General features: G+C 33.2%; 1 protein-coding gene and 1 pseudogene across 1 annotated transcript; one reads left to right on the top strand and one right to left on the bottom strand.

Moving 5' to 3' along the window:
• The first annotated feature begins 5,096 nt into the window (after window positions 1-5,096).
• LOC120139386 (peamaclein-like) lies at window positions 5,097-5,718 on the top strand. The gene is made up of 2 exons (XM_039154626.1): window positions 5,097-5,244; window positions 5,340-5,718. The coding sequence occupies exons 1-2, from the start codon at window positions 5,133-5,135 to the stop codon at window positions 5,522-5,524; spliced, it is 297 nt and encodes a 98-aa protein (XP_039010557.1). The 5' UTR covers window positions 5,097-5,132; the 3' UTR covers window positions 5,525-5,718.
• Window positions 5,719-8,108: 2,390 nt separating this feature from the next.
• LOC120139400 lies at window positions 8,109-11,951 on the bottom strand (annotated as a pseudogene).
• Window positions 11,952-15,041: the final 3,090 nt, after the last annotated feature.

Raw genomic sequence — 15,041 nt, 5'->3', positions numbered from 1 at the left:
AATTTGGTGCTGAAAGTTGATTGGGATTTAGATTAGGGAAAGGTTGTGGGTTTTGAGATTGTGTTTGGTATTGGAAATGTGGTAAAACAAAATTTGTTTGGTGATGAAATTATGGTGGAACCATTAAATTTTGAGCACCATAAAATGGGGTTGAAAAACTTAGTTGATTACTACCCGCTACTGACCCAACTTCACTACTTCTAGGTTCAACAACATACAATGTAATATCATCTTGTGAAACACTAATGTAAGCAATGAATCGTTCAACATCTTCATTGTCGGTTAACAAATAAACTTTACCTTTTCTCTGATAAGATAGCCTAAATCCACTTAAGGGCTCTAAATTCAATTTATTTGAAACACGTAACATTAAAGTTTCATAAGTTAACTTTTTTAATGACAGTTTTAGTTGAAGATTCATGGGTAAAGGCATATATTGTAAAACACCATGAACATTCTCCCATGACCCTCCAAAACACAAATCTATCCAAACATGATCAACATTAGATGATTTCATTATTGTAAATTAATTTACTAAAAAATGAGTTGCGAAACTAAAACCTGTTGCCGATGGAGAAGGATGTCGTTGGATATAGGAATGGATGTCGCCCGAGAGAGTGATAGATGGAGATGGAATGAGTTGCGATTTAGGGATTTAGGTATGAGTTGCTGCTGCGTAGTTATATACCCAAAACATTTGTGTTGCGAAACTAAAACCTGTTGCGAATTTGAAATTCAGCGTTGCGACAGTCAGAATCGCGTTGCGATTATGTATTATCGCGTTGCGATGTACATATTCGCATTGCGATTTTCTAAAATCGCAATGCGATAGTCAAAGCGAATCTGGAAACTGATTTGCGATATTGGAGATCGCGTTGCGATTTAGAGATCGCATTGAGATTTTGTTGGTCATTTTGGCAAATCGAAAAAAAGTTGGTCAAAATCGTATATTATAAGGAATTTTCGGTCACTGAGGTTATTTTCTCTTTTATGAAACTCGTGAAATATAGTAGAATAGATGTATACCACTAAGATTTGTTAGCTCATCGTTCAGATTTCTCGTAGGTTACATATTTCGAGGATTGTGATAGAACAATGATATCATCTAAGGAGTCTAACAGGGAGTAGCATAGTACATTGATGAAGACTTGAGTGTGCAGGTAGAGGTTGTAATTTTTACTCAAATTCGTTGTAAATAATTTATTTTGCTTATGTATTTGATTTTCAAATAAGGAGCTCAAATTTTGTAATTTTCACGTTTTACATATATTGTATGACTTGTTTTAATTTTTTTAGTAAGTTTTATATTTTAATTTTGTTAATTGTGGAATTATTTCGATGATCTATTGTGACATTTTTAATTTGAGTTTTGTGTCTAAGCCGTGTTGGGGTGTTATTTAATCATTATTGTGAATTTTTTCCTTTTTATTTTTTATTGAACACGAAGATAAACATGAGATTGGTTGGAATGGTACACTTATAAAAGATGTGAATAGTAGGTAATAATAATTTGATAATAACATCTCCTTAATTACCTAACTTTGATGCTTGGAGATGGAGATATATTAAATAAGGTATTTGTCAATAATTATATTTCTTTAAAATAATTATAAATGAGTGAGATAATGAGATCCAGCTAGTCATAGATGTTAGGTAGGTGGTCATTGGAGGTCAAAAAACTTTGGAATATGCAGCTGTAAATTAGAACACTTGTTGACAAGGATTTTATTGTACATCTCAATGAAATTGGGAGACAAGCTTCATTGCATGTGCACTAAGGTGGTATACCATTATTGGCCAACCTAAGCCTTTGTTCTTTTTAGGGTAAACTACAAGTTTAATACTTAAACTATTACTTTTATTTTGTTTTGGTATTCAGACTTTATTTTTTTTAAATCATATATGACGTTTAGTTTATGTTTTATTTTGGTACCAACTGTTAAAAACTTAACATAATTGCTAATGTCATATTTTTAAATTTTTATAATAATGATATGATATTACCTTATGGTGACACATAGTGGACAATGTAAAGTATACACAGGGTGGGCACCTACCCACATTAGAATCCGAATTTCTTTATAATAGTTGTCAATTTTATTTTAGTGTCCATCTTGAAATTTTATTTATGCATGTCCCATACAAAAAATTTTAATAATTAATGTGTGTGGTCACCTTAAAAAATATTGCTAGATCTATCACTGATGACACGTCAACGTTACAGTTAAGTTTTTAGCGGCGGGGTACCAAAATGAAACATAAACTAAACGTTAACTATGATTTAAAAAATAAAGTTTAATTATAAAAACTAAACAAAAGTGATAGTTAAGTACGAAGCGTACAATTTACCTTTTTTTATGTCAAACTCCCAACAAGAAACGAGGTAAATGTAGGAAGATTGGATGGAATCGACACTGCATGTTGTTTTTCCACTATGAAAATTTTCTTTTCATCTCACTGTTTTCTTTTTGTTTCCGTGGATATATATGAATATGATGAATGTTACTCCAAGCTGGAAAGAAAATTTGTATTGCAAATTGGCCAGTGATGATGGCGTCGAACAGCCTGAATGGGATGGGGTATTGACTTGATTTAATTAACATCTTAAATGAGTTTTAATGCATGGTTTAGTTGGAAAATGATTGATGTACTTGCTATGACTCATGGTTTACAATTTGCGTTTGTCTTGTCATGAACCCTACAAATAGAGGCGTACAAAAATTCGAATATCCGATTTTGCGCAAAAAATATTCGAAATCGGATTTGAGAAAAACCAATTTTTTAAAACTGGATCGGATATTTTAAAACCGGATAATATAACCGGTTTGGGAAAAAATTGGACGACCGGTTTTTTTACCAGATTAAAAATCGGTTTTTTTAACCGAAAAAAACCGGTCTGGGTTTAAAAATCTAGCCGTTAATATTTGAATTTATCGAACTTGGAAATATTTAAGTATTTCAATTATCGTAAACTTTGTTGCAATTGATGACGATGTAATTTTAATAATATTAAAATCAGTTTTTTTATATCTGGTTTTTTTTTAAAAAACCGGTTTTTATTCAAACAAAAACCGGTTTTTTTCAAACCAAAACCGGTTACACCATCCGACCCTTCAAACCGATTAGGATCCGAACCGATTTTTTGGCTAGGTTAAAAAATCGGATCGATTTTTATCCGATCCGGATCCGATTTAAATCCGACTTTGTGCATGTCTACCTACATATACCGGCCAAAAAAAAACAAGTTGACGTAAGTAAATAAATAAAAGTGACTTGATTAAAAAAATAGTAGTAATAGATAAAATAAAAGGTTCTTTTTAGTAAAAATATACAAGTTGGGTTGCGGTAGGTGAATATTTTGACTTAAAAAATAAGGGTTTCAGAAATGGCTCTTTTATCCTGCATGAAGTGCATACATACCTTCAACAGCGATGAGCCATAATTTTAGTTTAAGGGGTAAAGTATAATTAACAATAAAAAATAAGAAGGTAAAATTAAAATAAATCAAAATTTTAAAGACCCAAATAGATAATTATCTATATATTTTTTGATGTTAAAAAAATTGAGGGGCAGTAACCCCAAAAGGCCTACATGGTTCCCTTCCTGTCAATAAGGTATTGGTAAAAATGGTAACAACTAACGTATAAAAATCCAATTTTAAGTTAACATTATGTGTAGATTTTATAGTTCTAGTTTTAGTTTAATTGAAAATTTTATTTAAAGAGGAATTATATTTGATTGGGTGGTCATGCTTCTCATCTTTGTTACCCCATATCATTTTAGATAATGAGTTTTAGACTCAGTAGAATCATTCCCTTCCTTTCTCCAAGAGTCCCCTTCCCCTCCCCTCTAGTTTAGACTAGAATTAAATTTAGAATTTGTAAAAAAGAGAAAATTGTATTTGAAATATATGTTTACATTAGATAAAAAGGGTAAACCATATGTTTAGTACCCCAACTATCACTTTTGTTCCATTTTGGTCACTTATTTTTCTTTTCAAAATTTGACTTATAATTATATTTTTTTGTTTCAGTTTGATCGTCCACTATTAAAAAAATAATATAACTATTGATGTGGTATTTTTTTTTATTTTTCAGTGATGACATAAAATTATCTTATGGTGTCACTTCAATACCACCTTTAATTTCGTTAACGACGGGTGACCAAAATGAAACCAAAACTAAGAATTAGGCATGCTTTTGAAAAAATAATAATTAAGTGATGAAAACGAAATAAAAATGATAATTGAGATACTAAACGTGTAGTTTACCCTATAAAATATCATTCCATATCTATTTGTCATAAACATGCATGTATATCACAGTTCCTAATAGTTGGGTTGCATAGTAAGGTACAAATAGTAAATAGGAGTGACCGCTCGATTGAGTTAAGTTGAGTAAAAAACATTTCGAGTTATTCTAGTTGACGAGTCTTATTTTACAACTCGGAGTTAACTTGAAATTTTTACAAGTCGATTTGAGTTTGTAAAATTCGAGTCGAGTCGAGTCAATTTTTTGAGTTTTGTTTAAATTTAATTGTAAATATTTATAATATTATAATATTTTTTATTCCAATTTAAATGATTTTCATAACCATATATACAATACAAATATATTTCTTCATATTTTTTCATATATATATATATATATACACACACAATTGAAGGACTTGACTCAAACTTGAAAATCAATCTATTAATTATTAAAAATTTTGAGTTATTCGAGTTGTAAAATACAACTCGATTTGAACTTAAATTTTTTTCGAGTCGAGTTAAGTTTATAAAATTACAATTTGAAGTTAATTTGAGTATAATTAAATAAAAAAATCAATTTTTTGAGTCGAGTTATGATCGTTAGTAAATTAGGGTTTGGAGTCGGACAAACTCGAATATTCAACCATTGTGAACAAAAGACCTGAGAGTCGAGACGGTGGGTGATGGTCCCCTCACCCCAACAAAAAGGAAATGAAGGGCAGCCTTACAGCCTGTACCAAAGCGAAGATGCCTAGCTGTACACGGCATTTCCCTTTCCACTTACAAATGAAATGACACCTATAAATACCCTTGCACTATCTCACAAAAATCCCTCCGAGGGCAACCCACATTTGATATTAACAAATCAAAAGAGAAGAGAATGAGGTTTACAATGGCTACCTGGTTGTTTGTTTCCCTGGTTTTGATTTCATCATTTATCCAACACTCCTTTGCTGCAGCTCCTGCTTCTCCTCCTTCACCTGTTCCTCCAAGTAACGCTCTTATATCTACCAAATATACTTCATTTTTATTGGGATCATTATATAGGTAATAAATGTTGGTTTTTGTGTGTGACAAAAATGAATAGGTTTCTGTGACAGCAAGTGCGGGGAGAGGTGTGGGAAGGCTGGAATGAAAGACAGGTGCTTAAAGTATTGCGGGATATGCTGCCAAGAATGCAAGTGTGTTCCATCGGGTACCTATGGGAACAAGTCGGAATGCCCTTGCTATCGAGACAAGAAGAACTCCAAGGGCAATCCCAAGTGCCCTTGAACTTCAACTTCACATATATGCACATATATGATATTTTGCCACCTTTTATCCGGCCTTCTCATAGTTCATAGGGAAGGCATATTTATATCATAATAATAAAATAATAATATATTAATAGTATCCACGTCCTATAATTATATGGATTTTATAATTTACTCAAAATAAATGTGAGTTCCATCGCTTTGTTAATTTTATTTCAGCAATATATATATATAATGTGTTTGTTTACTTTAATAGATATTTTATTGTTTCTATTTTTTATAATAAACATATTTTGTATGATCACCAATATCATATTCATCTGACTTATCTACAACAAGTATTGCAAAATAAAGACAAGCTACTATCAAACATACATCGAGAGTGATTAAATTACTTTACATCAAAAGAACTAATATCTATTTAGCGTTCGAACCTTAAACTTAAGAGGGATAAAGACCTTATTTAATTAATATTTAAATTAAAAAGGACCCAATATACAAAGAAAAAAAAATTAAGAGGGTAAAGACTTCATCTTTACTACAAAGTCCATTCCAATCATTTAATGTCTTTGTCTCTACTGTAACTCTACTGTAAATGCTGATTACGAGGGTAAACTTTCTAACATAATTTGTTCCCTCTAGAATTGAGGATTTAACCTCTAATCTTACTTGAAGAAAATAGTGTTTCATCTTACTAGACTAATTGATAATTAGTAAAAGTAATATACTAAATTACTAATAGTGATAGTGATTGAGGTCTGTAAAATCAATGCACATCCTCCAACTGCCATTTGCCTTCTTTACCATAATGACATTAGAGATTCATTTCTTATCTAATAAACCCTACTGCCAAGAGTTTAGTAGTCTCTTGTTTCACTCCTTGGATCTTGTGAATAGCCAGCTTTCTGTTTTTCTGTTTGAAAGGCTTTTCTGAAGGTTTGGTATTGAGCGAATGCATTGTGATTGGCTGGCTAATCTGTAGCATATCCACAGCAGAACACGTAAAAACATCAGTGTCTTTTTATTAATCTATAGGTCTGAGTCTTTTTGCAGCAATTTCCATGGACATTACACTTCGGGGGGTTTGACCTCCTAGAGGAGATGCTAAAGGTTGAGATCCTCATGTGATGACGTTAGCGACCCCTCCAAGTGGCTTGAGAATGCGCTCGGCGGGTTTCAAGACGAGGATTGCAAGTTGAACTAACTGATTTGTTCTAAAGAGCTCGTCTTAACCGATTCTTCTTGGTTGAGAAGTATCTTCATATTCATCGCATCAAATTGTTGATGGTAGCAATGTGTGTTATGTAGACTGAAGAAGGTTCACTCTTTTTGATTTGGGCGGAAAGCCGAAACCGGTCATTTATGAGACATATTGAGGACGATAAATGCGTACGAAGGAAGAAAAGAGTTAATTGAGAAGAAGAAAAAGAAAATATCATTTTCTCTCTAGTAACTTACAGTGACAGATTCAAAAATTTAAGAATGTGGTCCAAAATTTTAATTTTTTTTCTTAAAAATAATAGATATGCAAAAATTGTAATTTTTTCTTATTTTCTTATTTTCTTAATACATTAAGCTAAATTTAACTACATTTCCAAAATAATAGAGATGCATTTGACCCTTATGAAGGCTTAGTGCATCCGCCATTGGTAACTTATTTACTAAGTAGTGTGGGTGTCAAGTTCACCAGATTTTTTTTCTTTTTAAATTTTCCCATAATCCCAACTTGTTTCAACTCATAAACTCAGGTTTTCCATTTTCTTGCCAAAACATTTAACATAGTTCAATTGTATTAAATTTGTTTGAGACAATACTGGTGCAAAAGTTCTCAAAGTTGCAGCCTTTTTTCAAGAATTTTAGTGACAGTAAACAAGTACAATAAATACAAATTGAAAGTCAATGTTTGAGAAGAGGCCCGGTGATTAGGAGGTGTGTAAAATTATCCGACCCAATTAATTTGATCCGTCAACTCAGACATAAAAAAAGGGGTAATTTTTTTAAAAAATTATCTGGTCGGGTCGGGTACTCGGCCCGATATTTTTCGGGTCGGGCTTGGTCACAAAATCTAATTTTTCGGTACCCGGTTACCCGGTTAGTTTTTATTATTTTTATTATATATATACATATATATATATAATATAATGAATTATTTATATTATGGATTATTATATTTAGTTTTTCGAACTTTTAAAATTTATGTTCGGATATTAGAGTATGTAATTCGAAATTTCGAACATTTAAATTTGTGTATATTTTTTTAAATTAATAATTTAAAAATGAAAAATAAAAAACCAGGTACCGACAAAATCTGGGTACCCAATTACCGGGTACCCTTAACATCCGGGTCGAGACACGGGCCGAAAAATCACAGACCCGAAGTTCCGGGTACCCTGATTTGCACACCCCTACCGGTGATACAACGTATAAAGGCAAAAGATGATCATTTGCATCCGTCACTTTTGACCCTCATAAACAAAGGATGATGCGTTTATTTAATTTTATTCTCTTTTGAAAAACAAAACAGGCAGGATTCCTGTATTGGGTGCAGAATCCATACCCCAAATGTGTACGAAATTCTGATTATTTTTCTTCCAGAGCTTTGATCAAGACTGCAGTGGTTGTAGTTCGTTCTCTTGAGCTGTTCCATCGACGGATTGATATGGAACAAACCTCTGTTTTCTGCCACCATGTTCTGTACCAACAAATCCATTTACAGCTTATATCATACTTCTCAACAAAATCTACAGCAAGGAAACATACTGTGTCAAAGAAGGCTTCACTTCCCATTGCACCAACTGATAATTTCCGAAGGCTTCAGGAATCGTCACACGATGTTCGGCAACCCAAGATATCATGTTCTGGAAGCAGAGATTCATCAAGAAAAACAACTGTAATTTACAAGTTAAATGAATTGCAATAATCTGAAAAGAAAACTTACTAGGGCGGTCACATTAGAAATGTAGGTTGCTGATCTTGAAGGGACTATGCCCCATTTCACAAGAGAACTATTTCCTTCGGATGAAAAATCCAATAAATGGACCTTAAATCATCCGAAAGTTATCATACCATAGACAGAAAAAACAACCGTTCAATAAGATGGTTGAAAAATTCCTTCAGTGCTAATGCCCTGCATTTGAAGATAGTAGTTGTTTAACCTGTGAACGTTAACATCTAGCACCTTGGCCGTGAACTCGAGAAGTTCGACCAGACGCGGCCTTAGATATGTGTAGCTGACACTCAATGCCATATCCAATGAAATTGCACCAATTTCAATTTCCCCTATTTATCAACAAGCAAATGTCTTTATATTATGACAATATCACTCAAGGCATAATTAACAAAAGTACTGAACTATTGATCATTTTCCAGTTATAACCATGGTTTAGCGTACCTGGAAGAGCATAATAAGGTGCTCCATCAGGAGATGACGTAGGTGGCATTTTGAAGGTTGAATAATCCTTCCCACTTGAAGACGAAGGAGATGGTGATGAATTCTTTTCCATATCTCAGAACTATTACTCTTCCAGAAACCAATCTTTGAATGCTCGCAGTCATATGTAACAAAAGTATTCCGCACAATGATTCCTATTACAAAAAGAAATAACAAAAATAGCACTCCCACAATCACAATTGTCATGGCATCAAACTAAAGCTTTGCAATCAAAATTAAGATATTTCGTCAAACTTTGCCCGATGAAGATCACAAAATACTCGAGTTATCTGAAAATCAACATACCTCCCAGTAAGGTGTTGGATCCACACCATTATGGAAGATCCCAACGCAGTATGCACCTTCAACCTTAGAATGCTTCATGAGGACGATGAAAGGTAAGTGAAAAATAAAAACCCTAGTCACGTATTGAACAAGGACAGGGCAGAATACTTGACTGAATCAAGTAAACTATTACTAAACCAACTCAAAGTATAACCTTAAGAAGGTTCCCTTGAGAAATGAAGATGTTCAATCAATAGAAAGCAATTACAATGTGATAAGCTTAAGCGAAACAATTAATTCTCGGGTGAAAGCGATAACTTCTGCTGATTGCCAAATACCAGCCACTGTTGGAATTTTTTTTTAGAGTTGAGAGACATCACTGAAGCGGAAAACAAATTTTAAGAGTTGAAAGTACATAACTAATCAGTTTCTATAACAAACACTTACAAAATTTTCAATTTTTCTGTTATGGTAGGTAATATAAGTATACCTGCTAGCACCGGAGAAGCATGTATCATTGTAACTTGCAGCAGGGCCTCTGATCTGCTTTAAGCTATTAAGTTCTTCATAATCTTCAATATAAAGATGCATATATGAGATAGGGGGAAAAGAGCAAACACAATAAAATTTATTAGTTTTAAGTTTTGACTTCTAAAAGGTTAATCTATTGAGCATGTAGTCATCACATGCCCTTAAGCACATAAATTCCAGTTCAATATGCAAAAATGTTGAGAATTAAACTTCAATGATCCACATATCAATGCCATGGAGGATGAAGAGTGAAAAATTTTAAGTCACTTAGCCAGAAGCAAAGAAAGACTAGTCAGAGCATATTAATAGGCCTAACTAAAATTTTAAGAAACTAGGATTAATTTATGGTAACAAAACCTTACAGCATGCTTAAAGGCCGCAAACACTTTTTGTGGTAGATATGCATATGTTGTACCACTATCCAGAACAGTTCCAAACTTTCCATCAAAGATGCTTGGGTTCAAAGCTAGCTTCTTCCCAGCAACATGAATCTCTTTCAACTGAATGTTGTAATATGGACTGTTGCCATCCCGAAACTAGAGTGAATGTGCCGGTGTATCGATTGTTTTTTTAGGAAGTTGACGAGGTACTCCATCTCTGAGATAAAATTGTTCACAAAACGTACCTGCGTGTAGGATCGGAATAACTAAACACCATGTCTGATGGGGCAGATATACCACCAAGAACCATAGCGACCCCACCGACATCCATCCCACCATAATATAATAAGAAAGAATAACTAATCACACCTTTATACACAAGCTGGTCAACAATGTTGAGATCACCACGGCCCAATCCGATAATGCAGTCAGCATGCTGTCTATGCTGTCTGTAAAGGTCACCGGTTTCCTCAGTTTCACAACCAAAAACAATTCGCTGGGGTGAAAGTTCACTTGGATTCCCAAATGAAATAACATCCTCAGGAAGGACACCACTAGTGACACTCATTTCAGCATACTGTCTCTCATATATACATTGATCCTTGTTTAGGTCACAATTGCAATCCAAATTGCACTTTTCAGGTTGGTCAGTACCGGACATTTCGGGCTGAAACTTTGGATCCTGATATAAACAAATCAGAAACCACCTAAGAATATTTTGTTGAGCCATCATTATGAAAACTTTGACCGAATATCACTAGGTCTGTCCTAAAATAATTTCTATAAACAAAAAGTTTGATTTTACATCTTAAGAAATGTAAAACCTTATTATAAATGTAAAAAAGAAACCATGCATTTTGCTCTATGTAAAAAGATGTAATTTTTTAAATTCATTTTTGTACAAAAATTAAATTTTTCCTTATCTTTTCCCTTCTAAAAACAGATGCAATCAACGACCAAATAAAGCTTAAAATAGAACGTCTCAATAAGTGGAGTAATGCTAAAGAATCAGAAAGTAGTTTTTCTGATCCATCTCTAATGCGCTTGGAATACACACTTATCACATGAGATTGGGAACATGATCTTAAGATTTGGGTTTTAATTTATTTCCATATAAATTGCGTTAACGAATGCATATATTATGTATAAATTAGTTAAAGTATGAAAACATAAATTTAAAAATAATCATTAATGCTACATTTACAGCTATACTGTTACACAATTATACGATCACGTTTATAGTATTTTACAACTACTATTTGAAGCACCAATGCAATCTAAAAAAATATTAAAAAAGAATAAACCGTAAAAATGAAAAGAAAAAGAAAATGATTAACGAAGATTCGAAAGGGAAGATGATGAATGAAAATTTAAAATCACCTGATGTGCACCACAATTTTCACAAGTATAGCAAGGCACGTAAGTGACAGTGCTTCCTGTATCGCCTATAAGGGCAAATTTCTGCGGAGGTGTCCCGATCCATAGCCGCGTAGTGTAATACCTATGGAATTTCAAATCCTCATAAAATGTGAGTATTATATAGAGAGAGTAATAGTGATGACACATGCGTACCCACGGCTGAGGAGGTCGTCGTAGAGTCACATGCGAGCTCTGAGATGAGATGAGTTAGAGTCGGATTTCAGGAGCCGACGAGAAGTGCTGGAAAATGTTGTGGAGGAATTCTTGGGAGGAGAAGAGAGAGGGAGGGCCACGGCGGGACGAGCGAGGGGGTGACGTCGAGGGAGGAAGATTGGCTGTAACGGTGACGCTGATTGGGATTGAAGAGAGAGGAAGAAAGCGAGTGGCCATGCCATTGCCATTGTCAAGAAGCGTTGTTGTCTCGGGTTGAGGCAAAAGTAATCTGGGTGATGAGAAAGATAACCAGAAAAGGAGCTTTCGCGCCAAATTGATGATGATGAAATAGAACTGGAATTATGGCGTTGGCTTTGGTTTGGATACAAATGAATGCTTGGATTTGTCTGTTTCTACTCTAACCAACTTTCGTATTGTCGTTTTTATATTAAACTATTACGTTACAAGAACATCCGAACGAAGTCGTTTCATTTTTGTCTTTCTTAAAATATTGGACATCATCTTCACCCTCGTAAATCCATACGATAATTTTTTATGCAAATAAAATAAGTTAATTTTATTAAAAATAGAAATTATCTTAACTTATAATGAAAATTTATAATTATAAATATAAATTAACATATAATTAAGATACTTCTTATACGTCTCCAAATCCAATATGAAATTCCAAAGCAAGTAAGATCAATAAGATAATAAACAAATATCATATTGATTAGTCGACGAGACATATAATCCAATCTTAAGAAAATTAAACAAAGATACCGATTAAAATGATCGATAACAAAGAACAAAATGTACCAAAAGACAGAGAAAAACGTACCATAAATGCAAATAAATTGTATCACAAAAGCATAGTTATTAAAAATTAAAAAAAATAACAAATAAACAAAGATGTGATATAATAAAAGTAAAAAAACAAAGAATATCAGTGATCGACTGTAACACCCTAATTTGATCCGACATGAAATTCGGAGGATTAGAATATTACAAAGAACCACCAAAGTGGCTAACTATTATTTATTTTTTTAAAACAATAACATTGTAAATCATTCATCAAGTCAATATCATGGCATAACCATAAGTTTAAAACGTGGTTTAGTACAAATTACAAAATGGAGGGCTATCAATAGTATATCTCAAAATACAAGACTTCATCAAAATAGAGTTTACGACTAGAATACATATAAGGTCTATAAAGATACATATCCACTAAAATACTTGAGACGTACTCTAATACTCGGTAAAGTCCATACCATGATCTAACAATGAGCTCCTCGAACCAGCACCTAAGAACCTATACACAAAAAAAAATCGAATGTTGAGTTCACAAGCTCAGTGCCACACAAATAACATTACTATACTACATGCATTCACCATATGAGCATGATACAAGTATAGTCATGGAAAATAATGCATCAAACACACAACACGAGTAAGCATCATGGTGTTACTCAATGTCGCACAACATCACGGAACTCACACCACTTTTTGCTTACCAAAGGTACTTTCGGTAAGACCTAGGTCACGTAGCATTAGTGTCTTATGGCCAAATGACACTCGTTACCAAGTACCTTGGGCAAGATCTAGGTCACATAGCATCAACATCTTGCTCGACTAGTCTACTCTCCTTGAGTAAACGGGACGTGTCCGGGTCACGAAGCATCAGAGAAATGTCCAACTAGGCTTTTAAGTGTTCTAGCATTGGTTGGTTATATTCGGATATTCCTTACCCAACTAGTCAATCATCTCTCACAAATAACTAGAGTATCCACATTGTTTCAGAAGCATCAAATAAGACATAAATCTTATATAATCTTGTACATAAATCTTATAGAATCTTGTCTTATATTGATCTTATGTTATCATAGAATTATTAATATTCTCACTTTTAAGTTTTTAATTAGGAGATTCTATCAATCCTACCTCATTCTGGTCTTTTGATGTCTTTTGAGGAGAGTAAGGCTTCTAGCCTTTACATTCATGATGGGATTGATACTCAGCATTGTTGTATTAGCACTAGTCTTCCTTAGGGTATCAATAATGCCCTGAGTATCCGTACCAAATTCACATACTGAAATTTGAGAAAACCCTTATTATCGATATCCGTACCTGGAGTATCTATACTATCTTCTTCGAGTATCGCTACCATATTTGTATTCGATGTTGGAAAAATAACACATTATTGCTACCCCTTGCTAGAGTATATGTACTTCCCTTAAGTAATATCGATATTCCTTTAGTATCGATATTAAATTTGGCTATTGGAAATTGTAATCGTCCTCTAGTATCAATACCATATGAACATTATTGATACCACAATAACAGGTACCAATACTACCTATCCAAAACCATTGTTTTGACCTAGTTTAAGGACATTAACGATACTACCTTGTTTTTGCTTGAGAATCCACTCATACTCTAATGTGATCCTATCTAACTGACTATTCTTGATGACATTAATTTTGTCATTATTTTTAATAAGGATGAAAGTAGAGGTTGTTATTTATTTCCTTATATATGTTTATTTTATTTATGCATTATCTTTAATCATTAGCATGCATTTTCATATCATTATGTACTTAAACTATCATGTTATGCATTTCATATATGTTTATGCTATGATCATACTTAGCATTATACATTATGTCCTCGGTTATCATAACATCTTTTTATTTATTATTTACTATAAATTGCATATTATATGATTCTTATGCATAAACTATAGTTCACATCTTAAGCATATTTTATGTTTAGTGCGAGAGTAGTTTGCATTATTCATTTTAGGTTATACAGCTTATATGTTGCTTCATTTTCATATTTACTTAGGCATGCACATTATACATGTTATAGTATAAGCTTTGGTTGTATTATATAATTATAATATTAGATATGCTTTATTTTGGAGGGAATAAACGACTAGGAGTTCAAAGGCTAAATGACATGCTTGTTTGTGCATAAGAAAACTAGGAGGAGGGTGAAATGATGTAATGCTTCCAAAGGACATACCTTTTTATGAAGTCAGGTTTATTCACCAAGAGGTGCCTGACCAAAAGATAAGTCTCTTCACTAAGAAGTGCCTCCGAAAAAGTCATGTCTATCCACCAAAGGGTGAATCACCAAAAGATGTGTCTTCACAAAAAGGTGTCGTTTCAAGTTGTGCCTCTTCGCCAAAAGGTGTCATTCCAAGTCATGCATGTTCACCAAAAGTTGTAACTTTTCATCAAGAGCTGCCATTTCAAGTCATACCCTTTCACCAAATGTTGTGACTCTTCACCAAAAGTTGTGTCTTTTCATCAAAGGTCACATTCCAAGCATCA

This window comes from Hibiscus syriacus, unplaced genomic scaffold (assembly GCF_006381635.1).
Source record: "Hibiscus syriacus cultivar Baekdansim isolate YM2019G1 unplaced genomic scaffold, ASM638163v2 tig00110745_pilon, whole genome shotgun sequence".
NCBI classification, from domain to species: Eukaryota; Viridiplantae; Streptophyta; class Magnoliopsida; order Malvales; family Malvaceae; genus Hibiscus; species Hibiscus syriacus.
Note: the sequence above shows the minus strand (reverse complement) of the source record. Positions and strands in the feature narration are given on the sequence as shown.

Bases quoted from the DNA above. Each gene is read 5' to 3' on its own strand.
- LOC120139386 (XM_039154626.1), top strand. From the start codon at position 5,133: ATGAGGTTTACAATGGCTACCTGGTTGTTTGTTTCCCTGGTTTTGATT. The intron at 5,245-5,339 runs GTAACGCTCTTA...AAAAATGAATAG, and splicing joins TCCTTCACCTGTTCCTCCAA to GTTTCTGTGACAGCAAGTGC.